The following is a 19,054-nucleotide window of genomic DNA, read 5'->3' on the forward strand; positions in this document are numbered from 1 at the left end:
AGGACTTTTCCTCATTAAGCCATGGTGGTTGTGACCAATCACTGCATTGTTTTTCAGGTATTTTTCAATACCTCCCAGAATAATTTTCTGCATTATTTTACCAAGCACTGAATTGAGACTGACAGGCCTATAGTTTCCAGGGTCATCCTTCTTGCCCTTCTGGAAGGTTAGACAGTTTCCAGTCAATTGGGACCTCTTCAGATGACCAAGACCATTCCAAAATCATTAAGACAGACCTCACAATGACATCAACCAGTTCTTTTAGTATTTCTGGATAAATCCCATGTGGCCTCATAGACTCATGAGGATCCAGATGGAGCAACAGATCCCACACAAGTTCAGGGTCTGCTGGGAGTTTATCATTCTCACAACCATGGTCCCTCAATGCACTGAGCCATTCTACATTGCCTTTTTCTATTGACTAATTTTTAAAAAAAATCTTTTTGTTGTCCCACACAAGTACTGGCAATGTTCAACTCCAGATGAACTTTGTCAGCCAGAATTTTCTCTCTACAGTGGTGAGCAGCAAATTTGTATTCTTCCCACATCACCTGACCTTTCTCCCATTGGACAAACACTTTTTTTTTGTTAGCTCCGGAAGATCTCTGATCATCCAAGTTAGCCTTCTGCCTTGTCTGGATTTGCCTGCCCCTGTGCCCTTATGAGGTGGTGACCAGCACTGATGGATCCCAGCACCTCCAGAAGCATTTTCCCAGGTAAGCTTAGTAACTAGTTCCCTGAGCAGCCTTAAGTCTGCTCTCCCCATGTCCAGGGTTGGACTCCAGAATGCACACTGAGAGGAGCCAGAACAGCACCACATTCCCTCCTGCCATCCTGCAGAAGCTGCAAGAGATGTACTCAGGAGGTGCACGGGCAACATGAATCCAGGGAGTGGACGGTGAAGGAACAACCCTTCCCAGGTCTGAGACCTGTCACTGATGCTGCACAACAGCCTCCAACAGCTGGGAGGTAGATCTCAGCAGGTGACCTCAAAATGCTCAATAAACCACAGCTTCTCAGTGAGCCAGCAACAACAGCACTGTTTTCTCTCACTCTCTGCCAAGCATGAGGTACCGTGCCTCAGTTTCCTAAGGTTCTGGAACGATTCTCTGTCCCCAGATGCTGTTGCATGCTTAGGGCATGGAGCTGGCAATTACTGTAGCTACTCTTGAAACCTCAACAAACCCTTCGCTTGTTTAAGTCCTACATGAGCCTGCACACATTTTAGAGGATGTCCTAAATACTAATATTAACAGGAGATCTACAGGGAGCAGAGACCTCCTAAATATATGCCACAAAGCAATTATGTGTTGGATTTCACAATTTAAAAGAAGGGTATATTTAGCATCCTGCTTCAGGGTTGCTGAAACCTGGAACTGAGCAACAGACCTCCCACTGCCCAGCAGCTCCCACCCGTCACGCTGAGCAGGTACTCCAGCTTGGCTCCAATCCCCCTGCCTCAGGACCAGGTGGTTCATGTTTGTGCAGGCATGTTCCATTTCCACCGCCTTCAGCGGGCAGAACTTTGTGGGTGCCTTTGATATGTTGTGGTCTCATGGCATCAGACCCACAGAAATGCATTTGCAAAGGGGCTAAGAAGTGCGTGCACATCTTCTAGATTTTCATTAGAAAAAAAATTCCCACTTAAGTAACCTCAGTCAAATGAGTTAAACTCATTTAAATCCCCTTAAACACCAGAACACCAGCAACTGTGCTATTAGGCCGCTGCTACACAAACTTGGTGTTTTGACTTCTGAAAAAAACCACTGAAAATAAACGTTGTTGAGGTCTGATTCCAATGTAAAACGCAAAGAAAGTGGAAGGGTTGGGTCTTCAAACACCCACGCCGACAGTTACCAAACTCACTACAGCTTTTTCCACATAGAAGCATTTGCTGTTCTGCACATTTCTGGATTCCTCAGGGAGACACAGAGAGAGGAACTGCCAAACCACACCACCAGGTCTTAGTGCAGTGCAGCAAAGCAGGGTACGCTCTAAAAGGCATCAGCCACAGTCTGTGCAGATCAGCTACAAGCAACACTGTAATTCCTCACTAGCACCTGGCAGACTACAAGTCCCCTATTTTGCCAGTGACTGTACCCTTTTCTCCAATGTTTCAAGGACCATCCCTAGGGAGGTCCACCTAAATACTTCCCTCTCCACGTGGCACCATTCCAGTAGCATTAGGAGTAGGGCAGCACACCAAGCCAAACAGAAGAGGAAAGCTCTGCCCCCAAAATACATCACAGTCCTCTCTTCATCTTCTTACATCCCAAAAGGACAGTCATGTAAATCAGGACAACTGCAAACAGCACTGTTACAAAAATAAGAATATGAAGTCCACAAATGGAATTGTACCTGAGAGAACAGTCCAGCGTCATGCCTGTGAAGTCAAAAAATTTAAGATATTCTTCAGCCACAAGCTTGCTGAATTCATTGCTAAAGAAAAGCGAAGAAATAAGTAAAGGTTATCATTCAAGAGTGAACCCTGCCAGAACCATCAATAAGAATGTGGCCAAGCATGTCCTCATATCAGCACATACTTTTTACCCAAATGTTTTGCTACATCAGAGCGTTTGAATCTGTCCAGATGGTAGAGGCGCTTAGCCAGGCGCCTGGCTGCTTCCAAATTGCTGCTGCTGCCATTGCTGAGGTCGTGGCCAAGGGCTCCAGTGGCATCTTTCTCCTGAAGTTCACTGCTCCCCATGGCTGCACTGGAGTCTAACACCACATTCTGTAGGTCAACATTGCTGTGAGATTAAAAGAATATGGAAAGAAGAAAAATACGATAACATTAGAGTTTCCTCTTAGAACAGCCAGCAATTAACTGTACAGAGGCAAGATGACACAGTGTTAACAAAATCCACTTAACTGAAGCAGCAGTGTAGAATAGGGACATTGACTTAGCAGAAGTTAAGGACTTTTAACTAACAGACAAACAACATGGACTTTCTTCTGACTGTGCTAAGTATCCTCAACTCGGGCTCACTTCAGAAAGAGCTCTTTGCTATTATCAGCCTACAACTGCAACTGCACTAATGTTTCTTGCATTAGTATTTTTTAACCCAATTGTTTGCTTGGCTTGAAGAGGCCTCTTTAAAAGCAGGAAATTAACCATTTTCCAGGAGAAATGCAGTAATTAAGCTATGGTGACCAGTTACTCCAAGCTGAGTCAGAACAAGTCCCTTCCTCATTGTTCCCCAGTTGTCTTGGAAACAACGCAATTCCTTAAATCTAAAACAGTATCACCAGAACTCTCAGTGGCATCTGTGTCACCCATAAGCAGTGACATCCCATGGGAGGCACTGCTAGAAAATGCAGGACTCAGAGCAAGGAACCCAGTTTGGATTATGAGAGACACAAACCACCCATGCCAGTCTGGAGAACTCCTTGCTTCCCTCCTGCTCCCTCATGGTGAAAATTATTTCCCTCACCAGCTGCTGAAAGTCAAAATGTTCAGCATGGCAATCCCAAGGCATTTCAGATAAATCTTGCACTTACACATTCCTCCCACCTCTAATACAATAGGAGAGCTCTGGCTGAGCTGTGTGCCTGCTTTGCTTCTCCCATGAAAGAGGCAAGAGCCCGCCGCACCAAAAAGCACACCCCCACATACACACCCCTGCACAAAGGCAGATTTTTAACTTTAGAAGCTTTTCTCAGACACTGGCATGAAAATTTTTGCAAAATCTCAATTCCGTGTATGTGTGTGTGTGTGTGTGCACTTGACAACTTTTCTATTTTTATTTCTATATTTTTATACTATATAGAAACTCTTTTTACTAAAATGCCATTTACGCAGGGATAACGAATGATCAGCAAGGGTCATGCACAGGACAGATATGCATGGAATGAGTTAAACATGACTTTGTACACACAGCGCTTTAAACAACATACCACAGTTTCACATACCACTGTAATTTTCAGACTTGACAAGCCATGGTTAAAACAACTGATCGCTGTGCTCCAGTAACAATTGTCTAGCCATTTACTCAAATGTCTGCTAGTCATTCATTAACTCCTCAAAGATGAGATTTCATATAAGGTGAGCTTAAAAGAAAAAAATTAGGTATTCGGCATGCCACAAATTATCACCTGCTTCCTACCTCACTTCTCATGCATGGTTTAATAGAAGAACATGTACAGAACAGAGATTTGCCCATTTTACCTCTGATTCCATCCTTTCAGTGCTTCTACAACATCAGAAATATCACACATTTACCCTGTGGGTACAACTTCTTTATCAAGTATCTGGGAAAACCGGTTCCTGCAAGAACTGGGGATTTGCACTGGTTTGCAATTATTTCAGCATAAATAAAATCTTGCTATAACAAAAGCGAGTCAGTCTCAAAGCCTAGTAGGAAATAAATACTGTAAATACAATTCAAACAACACTAATATTACTGGCCATCAGTCATCCTAGAAAAGAAAAAAGACCCTCCTGACATCACTGTTGTGGAAAATGCCTCCTTAGCCCTATCCAAAGCCACTAGCAAATGTCTGAAATTCTCTAAATTTGGCCTATACCAAACTTGTGAAGAAAGCTAATAACAGAGTACCCTGACACAAGCCCTGAGCAACACTCTGTCCATTCAAATCAGGCATGACTCATTCCAAATTCCCATCTCTAACAACTGACAAGGGCAAAGCATACCCAGGTGAGCTAACAAATCTACGGAGTCTTTAATGTAAAAATGCTGCTTCAAAAGCCATGCCAACTCACAGAGCCTCACCTCACTATATATCACAGTCCTCTTTCACCACTGCTCTTTATTAAAGGTAGTATTTATAGCCCTGAAAGATGGCCAAAGCTGACAAGAAACATCTGTACCCTGCTAGGCACTACTGCACTATGAGATTGACATTACCACAAACCACCAGAAGTTTAGAAAGAAAGGAAGCACCAGCATCTGCCCCGTAGTGAAATTAACAGTACAACAGCTCCCAGCTTCTGTTTTGCCTCTCGGAGCCATGTCTGGGATGCGAAGGAGGAACACCCAGCAAGAGGGAGGGCGTGCTCCTTCCCCTGTTTGCCAAAACTAGTCAACAGGGCTGCATAAGAAAAACTATCTTCCAACTTCTCCATTCTAAAGCTTCATACTGACTGAGGGTGCCCATACATGCACTGAAGAATAAGGGATGCTTCCTTCTGCTATTCCAGTAGTTAATTCTGATAGTTGATTAGCATATTACTTAGTACAACGGGAGGGCTAAGTAAATACTTTTTGTACCTAGTACAAAAAGTAAGTACTAAGTGAGTACTTTTTGTGCTCACAAAGTACAAGTACCAAAAGGCTGTCAAATCAATACTGGTCGTCTGTAACATAAGCCTCTTGCTCGGGGGAAATTATAGATTCTTAGCAGTAAAGTGAGACTTCAGTTCTCAAGTGGCTTTAGGTAGTTTGAAGACTCAGTGCTCATATCACTGAGGGCTTAGGAAATGCAGATGACCTGTGCCTGGCTACTGTGCAAGCTGCCTTCAGGGCAGGATATTTTAGCAGGGTCCAAGTGGTGTTACTCAGGTATTAGGTGTTATCAGGTAATCAGGTGTTACTGATGTCTCTTCTTACTTTCAGCACTTTTCAGGTCCATCATTTTCCCTTCCTACCTCAGTTTACTAATCTGTTGAACTCAGTAATGCTTGCCTCCCTCTGAAAAGTGCTAATAATGAATTATAATCAAGAGCTAAGAGCAACCAAGGCTGAAAATAGGTCTCTCTTCTGCAGTCTACAGTTTCTACACATAAAGAATCCACAGCAGCATTACCACCAAAACAAGTGCCAAGAAAGGGCTTTGTGATGCAAACCAAGGTTGGACATGGATTTCTCATGCAGCTTTACTCCTGAAAAACACAGGCTGAAAAAATGTAATAGATTATATTCCCCCTCATCCTAGATTCAAAGCTAAAAGCGATTGTAATGATCTTGCTAGTAATTGCCTGTCCAGCAATGGCTGCTGATTTTAATCTAGAGACACTTACATTAATCTCTGCTATCAGTAAACACAGAAAACAGAAGCTACAAAAAAACTCCAGACCTCTTTAGTCTCACAGCACATGAGCTTTGGCCAGAAACCAGGTTTATAGACTATAGTATTTCTGTCCCCAGCAACACACTCCTGATGCGCCCTTTCTCCTTCTGTTAAAGCATCCCCACAACCACATGGAATGCACCGAGGTTGTGACCACCATATCCAGCAGAAATTACAGGAATTTGATAAGCAGCTACTGTGGTAAATGCAATACTTTCTAACAGCTTTCCAAGCTCACAGATAAAACATGTAAGCTGTAGACTCTGAGCTCTGCCAGGCTTTCCAGCTTTCCTGTAATACACCGTAACTGCTAGGCATTTTATACTGTTTTCTTCACTTATTCCATTACAGACCAGTTCTACAGCCATTTAGCTCCCTATGTCAAACTACCTCAATCTTGCCATGCTCAGCACTTATCACACTTGATCTGTTTGTGAATATTCTAGATTCAATTACAGCCCCCATCTCCCATTCTAGGCCCCACCAAAACTGAAACTCTACACAGTAATGTTTGACTGAAGAATGGCTGCAATTTCCAGAAAAACACAGCAAGGCCAGTAACATAATGATAATGATACAGACACCTCATATCTCAGTGGTCCACCATCCCAACCAACTACGCTTCAAGAGGAAACCTCAGCCTGAATTTATGATGTCTTAAACCTTGGTATGCTCTTCATTTTGTTGAAAGCCATGGAGAAAAAACTCTCTGTTTCATCCCAAGGAAAAAATGCCTATTAGCATTCTCCTTTATGGAGCAAAAGCACCAAGCAATTAGCCCAGCTGCTAACAAAGAAGCGATGTTCAGAGTTGACACTGAGTGGCAGGGTGTGACAACTCACCCTAAGTGCTGTCTTCATCACAGCCACTCCAGTGAACCCAGCTTGCCACTGCCTTTCACTTTTACCAGACTGATGCACAGCATATGCTCTGTACCACACAGACTCCCCTGGATGCATATGTTCCTTCCCCAAGGAACATTAATTCATCTGGCATACACGTCTGGAGAGAGTGCACTGGTTGCACCAATTGCAGAGGAGCTTGGATTAAGACAGGGCTGGAGCCTTCACAGACTTTTTGAAAATAGAGAAGGAGGGAACAGGAGGAAAACCAACTTTTTCTCTCAAATAAATGTGCATGCCTTTAACATCAGCTTTGCTCCAAGGCAAGCTGTGTCAGGCATTTGCCAGCAAAACCCATCAGAGCAAAACACAGCAATGATTAAAAATAAGGAAGGGTGGAGAGATTCTGGCATGCTGAAGGTAGGGCCAGAACCAATGTTATTTTCAGCAGGGGTACGGTGTCCACTGAGGGGCCACATTGAAGCTGATAATCACCTATTGCAGGACAGTGCTGGCCCTGTTGTTTTAAACACTTTCACTCCAAGCCTTCTCCTCCTGGTTCTGACCTGGCTCTGAAACAGGACAGCATTCCATCCACAACCATCAACTCTGTCCATGAAAAGCATGCTCTGATACTAGTCCAACAGCCTCTCAGAAGCATGGCAGGGACAAATCAGAAACAGTCAGGTGCCTACCCTCACTCCTCTGGTCCACCCTCTATGTCCTGCCCTGTGGAAACAAATCCCTGGTCTGCAACCCTTCGGAGAGATGTGGCTGTTCGGTGAATGATATCCTTTCACGTTTCAGAACATAACCAGTGGCACAGTCTGCATTTTGTTTAAAAGGACCTGAAAAGCTGTACTCGAACAGCCCAGCTCTGAAAGAAGCAGCCTCACTGAAGAAAGTGAAGAAATCCCAGTAGCCGTGGGATGTGATGACTCAGTTCCTGCTACAAATGACCCGACCACACAAATGGGCTGGGAACAGCTGTGCTGCAGTTTTGCTGCAGCTCCACACCAGCTTCTTCAGGGCCAAGAGAGAGTGAGCACAAAAGCACTTCAAGCAATGATTTACCTTGCCAGTTACCTTCAGCTGCAGGGCTCGTCCAAGTTAGGATGTAGGAAGGGGAGAAAAATAATAAAAAAAATTAAAATAATGCCCTTTCCTAGCAGATGACTCAGTGTGCTATTTTACTCCAAATGGTTTAATCTGCTTTGAAGTCCTACGTATGGATTCTCTTCAAAGACATGCTTTGAAGTAGATCCCTCTTTGAGGACTGACACAGCTGCACTTTGCTGCAACTCAATTCAGTGGGTGTCTCACAAGCACAGCATCAGCCAGGACATACAAAGCGAGGATGGTGTCCATAAGCCAGAGTAACCACCAAGCATATATTAAAAAGTACCTCAACCTTGTCACATCACAGGGAGAGGGGCAAAGTTAAAAGTAACAATCCCTGTAATCCCTTACTGGTTATCAATAAAATATGTATGCAAAGTCAATTTCACAGGCTGAAATGCATACTGCTGTTCAAAAATAACCTCTTCTTTCCTGTAATAATTTGTCTTTTTCTCATTAAAATAATTCCTACTGATTGTAAAAAAGGGAGCTAGCAGCTAAAGCATTCAGAAAACACCATTTCTGTAGGCTTGTATACAGCAAATGCAACTGTCATTACAGGATCACTGCATTAAAACAAGAAGTCCCACCACATGCAGGGACAGGACTGCAGCCCTTCCGAGAGACAGCGCGTACTTTATTACACAGACATTATCACACAGACATGCTGGCCCACTGCCACCTGAAGTACAAATGTCTTGCTAAAAATACTTCAGGTTTGATTTCTTTTTGACCTCAGGCTTCATACATTGCTTTGGCAAGGGTTAGCGCTTGCAAAGGGACACTACCGCATTAATGTCACCATGCCTAGAAAGTGAAAAACTGGTCCTTGCTACAGCGGTTATCCAAAGGCCCCTCCCTGCAATGGATATTTCTGACATGCACAGACACACAGACTGGTCTCTTGAAAGCATTAGGATTGTCCCATACTCAGGATCTGATCCACCCGACCCAACAAAAATAAAAAACAGACCTCACAAATGCACTGCATACCTATGACCTTGTTTTCTGAACAAGTGTTCAGAAAACACTCAGCCCCTATGTTTTTCAGGAGCCCTCAGGCTCTCCCCTCAGAGCCTACCCACTCCAGGTATCAAGAGCCACCATCCCTGTGTTCAGCACACACATGACCCTCCTTCCCTACAAGGCTCCTGCTGGGTCCTCCAGGATAGGACCAAAACTGGAAATACATCAGAGCCCACCCCATGCTTGGGCTTGGTTTAACTGCTGGGAGACTGGCTCAGGAAAAGCATATTAGCCAAGCAGCTGGTCCTCCCTGGCAGGGAGCAAAACGGATGCATAAAAATATATGTGTTTACACCTTTAAGTTCATGCTTCCCTGCAAATGTGCAGATGAAGCACTTGAGTACTGGCACCAGTATCACACAGCAGCTTTACACTGAAACTATGCAGCAAAATGAATCACCTGTCCTCAAAAAGAATAGTGAATAAAGAAAAAAAGCAACAAATCAAAATCAGCCACTAACCAACCCACAGCACACCCAGCTGTGTTAGCAGGGAGTCTGCATGCTCTGTGTGCCATTCTTCTCCACGGCTGCTCCAGCATCATATGCACATCCAAAGACATGCATGCCTCTCCATGCCATCCTGCCAGCTGCCAGGCTCTGTCTCTCCCTATCCCAGCACACACACGGAGGAAGAGATTTAACCAGCAATAATGTGGAGAGGGGCTTGACTAGCAGCCAGTCGTGGCTAATAGATGAGACGGCAAGGCTGCACTTTGGGACCAGCTCAGAGCTGGCAGAGATGCCTCGGTTTGGGTGAATCTAGCCTTTCTGACCTAAATGGCTTTGACTTTAATGGAGATGTGCCAACAGATGCCAGCTTAAAAGCTGAGCTGCTGACAGCTCTATACTGAGGGGCTTTGTGTAGCAAACTGATCAGCTGCTCCACTTTTTTTTTTTCTTTTTCTCTTCTGTCTCTGTCAGCTCCTGGATTTTTGTTGTGTTTGTTTTATTTTCAGAGGAGGCTGGGAACTGAAGAGGCGAAAAGTCAGCAGCCCTTTTCTTCCATAAAACAACAGTTTATTTAGGAACTAGAAGCAGCTTTACAAACTCTCACTAAACTAGTGCTCCAAGGACCATGCTAGCCAGAGCAAAGGCAAACTCTGTACAGCGTATCTCCAGAGCCTTAATAAAGTGATGACACCTTCCTGGAGGGAATACCAAGGTGAACAGTGCAGCACAACTTTTTAGAAGTTAATAGGCTGCGAAATAACAAGGCAAATCCTCAGCTGCCAAAATGCCAGTGGTGTCAGAAATTTACCCTGAGAATTACGCCACTTCATCTTTACCTGGATTCAACATACACCTGTGCCAGCACATTGTGGTCAGCAGTGGTTCAACAACTGACAGAGGCATTAGCCCATGTGGCTAATGTAGAGCCCAGCAAATGGGCTCCAGTGCTTGTTTGCTTGCTCACTAGCTGCAGATGCATTTGATGCATTTGCTTTCCTAGGACAATAACCAACTCCATCCCTCTGAATAACCTTCCTTATGCTGGGCATATGGTTGGCAGCAAATATGAAGTACCATGTTCTGACTGACCTATGTCTCCTAGGTCCCAGAATCTTCCATGAGCTGAGGCATGTCAGAAGGCAAAAAAACATCCACTCAGAAAAATAGGGATCTCAGCAGATTTCATCCTAAATGAAAAAGTTCAACTGGGTCTCAAAGTGAATCTTCAAAGTGAAAAAAAATGAGCATATAAAGGTTACATGTTAGATTCTTAAGTAGTGAGTCTTGTAACTACATGGAAAAATCAGATACAAGCTACTTTGGACAAGACTACCAGTGTACAAACTGAAAACCAAAATTATAACTGGCATGCGGGTATTCATAAACTGGGACGAGACTCAGAGAATCAACCTGGAGAGAGGAATCAAAACTGAATTTATTTGTCAACAAAGTTTATTGTCTTAAAGAAGGAATAAGCAGAGTGCCAAGTAAGAAACTGCTGGAAATGACCTATACACAGAAGAAAAATATCCACCATGGGAACCACTACAAATCCTAATGCTTTCAAGAGGTCCCAACAATTAGAAGTAACCTGGTACCCATGGGAATTTCAGGCTACATTCTTGTGAATTTATTTTGAGAATTGCCAGATTGCTTTAGGGAGTTTGTTTTCTTCCCCTCTTGAATACATATGCAACTCAATTTGTGTTTGCATCTCTAGGGGAAAAAAAAATAAAAGGACTTGCAGAATTTGCTGAGCACCAGCAGTTCCTTGAAGATGATGGCAGGTGGCAAATATTTAGCATTTTTGAGGATTAGGAGTTGTAATACAGATTTTTTATTTTCTCTCCAGGTTTACAAAAATCTTGGGCAATGTCCTGCCAACAGAGACAATACTTCTCAAACCAAAGGAAAAGGCATTTATGGCAGGAAAAGAAATGCCATAAGTTTTTCGTTGTTGTTCTGTGGGTTTTTAAAAATTTATTCTGACTCTAGCCTACAAGGGGAGAGGGAATGGAAAACCTGCTGTAAAGTGTGCAGTATAAGAAAACACTAAAAGAAGTCCAGTCCTTAAAGTCTGGAAGTACAGAGATCATCATGGAGAAAATTTCACACTTTACATTTAGTGACACAGATGCTTTGTCTGTGGTATACCTAGAAAAGATAACTCCTTTTCCCCTCAGATATATCTTACTGCTTTGGAAACACATCCATTTCACCCCACTCTGACTTGGATCACCAACTTCAATCAATTTGCAAATGATTACACCTAGTCCAGGCAACACTAACTCAAGCTCAGTGTCTCGGCAGCAGCTTGCAAACAGTTTTTATTGCCTCTAAAAGTAAGACTAAACTCCCAGATAGGAAGGCTGAGCCTTGCTCGCCTTAACACAGCCCAACTGGCACGGGAAGGGAGGAGTACAGCACCTGGAGCATGGGTGTGGCAGTGGGGACTGCATGCCTCTGCAAGGATAACAGAGACACAAGGGCATCAAACGCGGTCCAAATGCAACCTCCTTATTGAGATTACAAAGCTTCATTACACTGACAACCTCAGGCTCAGCCTATTTCATGAGTATCCCATGGTGCCCTGACACATAGCAAGACTGTCGCTCAGCTCTGAAACCTCGCACACTACCCCTCCTCCCCCTGTTCTCCGACCCCCTCCTGTAGGAAATTCAAGGATACTTCAGCTGCAGAATATTTTTTTTCCCTCAGAGGGTTAATCACTACAGAATGACAGAACATTCTGAGTTGGAAGGGACAAAAGGATCATCGATGCCAACTGCTAAGCGAACGGCCCACAGAGATCAAACCCACAGCTTTGGCATTATTAGCACCATGCTCTAACCAACTGAGCTTATCTCAAAGAACTGAAAGAGAATAAACTCCACCCCAAGACATGAAGAGTCCCAAAAGAAGGCAAGCTGCAGACCCTTCTCCCCCAACCATCCCTCCTCCACTGGCCAGGCACAAAGAGTACCTAAGCTATGCCAGGAAAGGGCTACTTGCAAAAGTAAGCCTGCCTGCTCTGCAGGAAGACTCAAGGGCAGCTTACATCCCCCTACCCTAAGGAAGCATGGCAGGTGGCTGTCAAAGCAGGCAGGTCCATCATACAGCTCTTGCCAAGACTTACTGTGTTTAACCACAGCCAGCAGCTGAAAGGGAGGACAGCACGGCTGAAATCTTCAGACACCTAGGATCTCATAGGATCTTGCAGCCTGCAAGCCTCTAATAATTTTTTTCCTCTTTTCTTTTTTTTTTTTCCAGTTCTGAAGGCATGTGACCGGCCCTCACATACCAAAGCTGACCCCTCCCAAAGCCAGCAATTTCCTAAGAGTGAAGAAGGATGTTACCCTCCCGCTTATTCATTACGTGGCCAGGCCATTACTTGTCCTTATGCATCAAAACCTCACTCCCTGTGTGAGGTACGCTCTGGATCTCTCTGGACAGGTGCAGAAGGTGCTATGGTGCTCAGCTACCTGTTAACAGGAAGGCATGGCCACGGGAACCCCAGCTCCTCTTTTCCCAACTGGCACACGGCTTTCAATCTCGAGGTAAAAAAACACTAGCTCTTTGCACTCAAGTCGACCATCCCCTTCTGCTCTGAGCCAGGAAGAACTGCTTGTGTTTCACACGGCACCCCCATTAACTAGTAATGGTACTTGGAAGCATGCTCCCTCCCCACTCACTTTTTGTATCACCGAAATACTATGGCACAAGGCACAGCTGAGATTTTGGTTTCGGTTTTTGCTCCCTCGGGTTGGCAGTACCGTTTCCCAAAAAGGGGACGGGTCTCATGCTCCTTGCTGTCCCGCACTGCCACACTACCCTGCTCTGCTCCCATATCCCCCGCACCGAAATCCCCCCGCTTCCCTTTGCACTTGCCAGTATCCACATGCCGAGCCCCTACAGCAACCCCCACCCATCTGGGCGGGACTTCTCCCGCCGCTCTCCTCCAGTGGGGGGCGGTGGGAGGGGTGAGGCCCGGCCGGGCGAAGCGCACGGAGCGCTCCGGCGGCACCGGGCAGGGCGGGGCGGAGGGCTTACCTCCCCCCAGCCTCCTCCTCCGGGAGGGCTGGACCACTGCGGAGGGTGCTCCAACAGGCGCTACGCGTGAGGAATTGCAGCCCCAAGCACAACCGCGGGCTCACGGCACCGTAGGAAACGAGAGCTTCAGCAGCAGGCACAGAGGTGCATACACGCAGCGCACAGGCAGACTCAGGTAAACCTAAGTCTCGGATTGCTTCAGACAACACAACCGCGCGTTCAAACTCCCTGAGACGCCAGGGCTCAGGAGGCTATTTCTAGTTCACCTGAGCATCATCATGACAGACCACCTTGACCCCTGTGCCATAAACCTCCCGCCGCCCCCAGCACGCACACACTGCTTCTCACCCATGCGCTCTTAACACTTGTGATTCCCCACTGGCTCCAACAAAGTAGTACTCACGACCTGTCAAGTCACCACACAACATACACGCCTGGTGCAAAACAACATGATATTGGAATACCGGAGGTGGAAGGGTGGTGTTAGCTGTAAGATTATTGTTGGGAGGATTACTCTGTTGGGCATACTCATGGCTAGCTATCCTGCCGTAGTGACATTCTCTACTGGCACCTACCATAGGTGAGCCCTTAAGACTTATCCCTAAACAAACCAGGAACACTTTTTTTCCAATTAAGTGAGGAAAAAAGTATTTAAACATCTACTGCTAGTTTATCAGTATGGCTGCAAATCTAAACTAAAATTAATTCAAAGTGAAATCCACACTAGGCAGGCACCTGATGTGTCTCATCTAAGCACACCTTGTCTTTGTCATAATTTTTGTTCTGATGAACCAATGTAGGCCTTGCTTGACAGTATCTTTTAAATACTAGATGCTGCAACTACAGGGTAACAGAATCAGGATCTGAATGTGCTGCTTGTTGTCCTCTGTCCAGTTTTATGTCAGCCTTTGGTTTTGCTGTAAGTAAGGAGCTTCAAGTCTCAGGACTGACCTCAGTTTCTGACTCCATACAGGTTATTGCAGATTAGCAGTCACTTATTGCCTATTGGCACACACCACGCATGCACAAGATTTAAACACCTGTTTAACGGTATGATTGAGGAAAAAATATTTTAAACTCTAATGTCCTTCTGCCTGCTATTTTAAGAGCAAAATGTACCTTAATCCATAGTTAGCAAAACTACTTCTGCTCAAAGGACTTCTTTCATTTCAGCACAAAAGAAATAAAACACATAAAAGATCTCCCACCTTTACTCCCAGGAAAGCCCTAACTAGACCAGTCCCATCTAAGGGAATAGTCCTAGGACTGTTAGATAACATCCTGTCCCTGGAAGATGAAGACCAGAGGCATCTTTCTCACTCACAAGGTCCTTCACCAATCTGCGTGTTGCACCCTCACCACTCTGCTTTTAATTCAACCTCCCATTTTGTCTGTGTCTGCCTTTCAGTGTCCCCACTCTCTTTGACAGCACACTATAAGAAAAGTTTGCACATAGAGTGATATTCTACAATTGTGCAGTATTTTTTGACCACTCAGCCTAGTTTTGGCTTCTTACATGACTCTTTCTTTTAATAACTTCTCCTTTTACCAAAACAGAAATTATTAACAATTTTGCAATGCTCGCTTGTCTTCCAGTAAGTGCACAAACAAAAGAAGCAGCCAACCTATGAATGTGGTGGGAGCAAAATCTCATCCTAGCAGAAGTAATGTTCTAAACTCCCACTGGCCTCAAGAGAGGAAACACTGTGCCCAAAGACACATCTTTAACATCCAGATCACAAACTGAATTTGGAACTCATTTGTGTACACAAAGTGTTACTGCTCCTAAAGTTGCTGCAAATAAATTCAGGTAGGAACTGTAGCTGAACAAGGTTCCAATAACTAACTCCTCCAGAGACAGGTCCCAGAGATGTGATAATACCTTTTATCAACACATCAGCATTGCCTAATAAACCTTCATAATGTAAATTGTCACTCTTCTTATGAACGGCAGGTTTGGATGGATCATTTCTCTCCTGCAGTCACCCTGGAAATTATTCTGTGTAGAAAATTAGAAGTGTTAAAAGAGGCAAAACTACACTCTGTGACAGTACACTGAAGTAAAGAGAGGTTGGGAAAAATCAGCAGGCACACAGAAAGCTCACCCACTACTTTTACCTTTCCAGACGAGGGACTTCTGTGATGTCTCCTCTGAAGAGTGTTTCGCTTACATCCCTTAAGCCATTGGCAATGCCTTCACCACATCCCTTCACCTCCCTGTCAGGGACATCTGTCTGCCCCACGGCTGATGTCCTATCTAAAAACTGTCCACCCTCCTTCATGCGCTGCTGGATCATGGGAGTGAGTGGCATTTCAAAGCTGAAGTAGCTATCGGGCTCCGAGTACAATGTCTCCAGAGATTCCGCACTGTAGTACAAAGATGCATTGTCTAGGATGTTTTCAAACTGTGAGCTGTACAGATCAGTGGAGACGTCAGAGTGCCTCTGCCCAAGAAAATCTTCATATCCTCCTGTGGCAGCTTCCCCCTCCTCCATCATCCTGAAAATTAACCAGAAACACTTCATTTCAGTTTGGGGGCAAGGTTTAGACTTTGGGCAACCCTTCCCACCTTCCTCCTTTTTGAGCAGAAAGGTCAATGCAGCTTTATGCAAGAGAGGACACCACAGGTAAAATGCTGGTTCCTCCTTGCACTATGTCTCTTTATGACTGGCATCATCTCCCTCTCCAGGGACATAGAAAGAAACAATTTTCTGGGTAAAAGAAGATGGCTGGGAGACAATATCCTAATATTGTCTAACAGATCAGCTGCTTACAAGCAAAAGAGAAAAGCACACACAATGTGTGAGATCTGTCTTAGCACCACTGCCGAGCCAGAGGCTGCACATCTTGGAGATGTGTATACAGATGGAGGCTCTGCCCCCGAAGGATAATTTGCTATCTCTGCAGTCCTAGGACTGGAGACTTCAGCAAAAAACTGAAGGAAATCGCTCCCAAATGCAAAGGGAAGCATGTGCAATTTTTAAATTGGAGCCTGGGGAGCCAGACTGAGAAGACTCAGCCTGCTTGCTGATGCAAGGAGAGGTATGCCATCCCCCTGACGAGTTTTCTTCTCTGCTGCACACAATACTGTGGGGCTCCTCAACATGCCAGAGGTTAGGGTAGCCAACCCAAGTAATTCCAGGCACTAGCCAAAGCAAAACTCCACAGATACAGAGGTGCAGAGGCAGGAAAGCCTCCCTTGTAGAGATGCTGTCTCAGCAGCACACAACTCTTCAGCTCAAAGTGGGCATGGTTTGCTCAGAGCGCTCCCGTGGAACCCTTTGTTTTGTCAGAGATGTCCATCAGGAAAGAAAAACAAGCAAATCAGGATGCAAAGCAGCATGCCATTCTTGCAATATGTACTGCTAAAATGATATAAACAGATAGATAGATAGATAGATAGATAGATAGATAGATAGATAATATAGAAAGCACATATTGTAACATTTATCCTCCTATGATCTACATGGCCCTGGATAAAATGTCTTCATTATCCAACCATTCAGAGGTTGTCACACTATTTTTGCACAAACTCTGAATGAAACCAGAAAATCTGTTCAGCTGCGTATGGCCAGGCTTGCATGCCAACTGTATTTAATTACATGGCATGTCCAGATCCCAATTACACCTGCTATAGATGCTTCATCACACCGACATCACTGTGCAAACAGCAAGATCTCTACATTTCAAAATCTGAGATGGACTGTAAACTTCAGTAAGATGGTGTGAAGTGGCTTCAGTACCAACTTCAGGCACTAGCCAACCACCAGCTGTGTAAACCAGTACTGTAAACACCACACCACAGGCAGCAGACAAATATTTGCTGCTTCTTATTAGCTCCTAAACAGGTAGGCACAAGCCATACGCCTAGACAAGAGAACCCCTGCCTGACTCCTGCTCCCGTCTTAGCACCAGCTCACCTGCCCTGGCCTCTTGCAATCACAGTCATCTCCTCCTCACCACAGTTCTTCCTGTCCTTCACAGAAACTTCATCCATCCTGCTTTCTTCGAGCAGTGGTAGAGGAGTGGCTCCAGAAGCAGCAGGTTCCAGCCTTGGGTCTTCACAGACCTCATTCCACGCACTGTCTGGCAAGGAAAGCAAGGCTGGGGAGACCATTGGTGACACAGAGTGGCTGGATGTTTTGGCGAATGCCTTCCTCTCCACAGACACAGAGTCCAGCAGTGAGTGCTTCCTTCTTCTCTGCTCCTCAGCTTTTTGCAGCCGTAAGATCTCCACACCTTGAAATTCTACATGTTTACTCACAGCTGCCTCTTTAGCAAGCCTTCCCTCAGTACCTGTTTGCATTTTGCCTTGATTGTGCTCTGAAAACTCCTCAAAACGTGTCCCCCTCTCCACTCTGCTGACTGCTTCCAGGTTTGTCACAGATGACTTGTGACAGCTTGGTTCCTGAGCTGCGTGGACCTCCTCTGCTTTATTACTTACGGCTTGTGAGGATTCTGACTGCTTTTCTCCAGCCTGTACTGAAGCCAGATCTTTCTCTACGATCAAATACTTTTTTTCCTCAGCTGTTCTTTCAGATGGAAGAAGCATGTCTGAGAGTTTTTCTTGGCCTGTTGGAACTGGTTCTCTGGCTGCCTGCACATTTTGGCTGCCAGTAACACTCTTTTTTTCCATTTGCGTCTCTGAATCGAGAGAAGTATTTGCTCTTTCTTGCACCTTTGTTGCTTCTAGCTGTCGAGAGATTTTCATAATCTCTGGCAGATTACCCGCGGGTTGCAAACCTTCTTCGGGGGTGTGAAGCTGCACTGCCCCTGCATCAGGCCTCAAATTATGAGCAGGAGCTGCGCACTGAGGAATAGGCCTGACATGGTGGTGACTGTCCCATCTTTCTGGACTGTGTGTTACAGGCTCGGCCTGGCACGTCGATAGAGCTGATGGAGCTTGTCTGCTCGACTCTACAGTGCCATACTCTGGAAATTCATTGATGATGGTATGAGGAGGCAAACTGCTGCTTCCATGGCCACTACCTACAAAGTAAAAGGAGAGAGACTCTGGATTTATCTACTACACGCACAAAGGAAAAAGTTTGATCTCTCTCCCCGCCCGCTCCTTACAGAGCAAAAATGCTCTCCCCTGAAGGGAAAAAAAAATACTTCAGTTTAACTCACTTCTGCTCTCATACTACAGTTATCCAAAGCTGGTCTTTTTACATAGGAGTTTTTGGGCGGCCCTACTTTGGGAGTTTGCACTACAGAGGAAGGAATGCCAGAAATGTCTGCTACACTTCAGAAAAGGTCCCGATGGCACGTGAACAGTCTGAGGCCTCAGGCCAGGCCACAGGCCAGGCGCGTAGGCCTAAGAAAGCAGAGATTCAGATGTCTGACATTCATCCACAGCATACACCACCCATGATGGTTTTACTTAAAAAAGACACTACAAATGATGGTTCTACGTTTTCAGGTAATTTGCACTTGTAAAGGTGAAACGCTGGGAAATAATCAGCCACACCCCGTATGTTCTACAGCCTTGACAAAACTAATTAGCTAAATTACAAAGTAATTAATGAGCAATTA

At 45.0% G+C, this 19,054-nt stretch overlaps 1 protein-coding gene across 1 annotated transcript in view; it reads right to left on the reverse strand.

The window, feature by feature from the left end:
* Positions 1-19,054, reverse strand: part of PSD3 (pleckstrin and Sec7 domain containing 3) — a 114,836-nt gene that overhangs the window by 71,503 nt on the left and 24,279 nt on the right. The window contains exons 3-6 of the mRNA XM_041395940.1: positions 17,440-18,508; positions 15,638-16,018; positions 2,544-2,750; positions 2,359-2,439 (exon numbers count right to left, since the gene is read on the reverse strand). Of these exons, the coding sequence (XP_041251874.1) occupies positions 2,359-2,439; positions 2,544-2,750; positions 15,638-16,018; positions 17,440-18,508 (1,738 nt within the window). The remainder of the gene's footprint in view (positions 1-2,358; positions 2,440-2,543; positions 2,751-15,637; positions 16,019-17,439; positions 18,509-19,054) is intronic.

The sequence above is a fragment of the Onychostruthus taczanowskii genome, unplaced genomic scaffold (genome assembly GCF_017590055.1).
Source record: "Onychostruthus taczanowskii isolate IOZ18803 unplaced genomic scaffold, ASM1759005v1 scaffold121, whole genome shotgun sequence".
NCBI classification, from domain to species: domain Eukaryota; kingdom Metazoa; phylum Chordata; class Aves; order Passeriformes; family Passeridae; genus Onychostruthus; species Onychostruthus taczanowskii.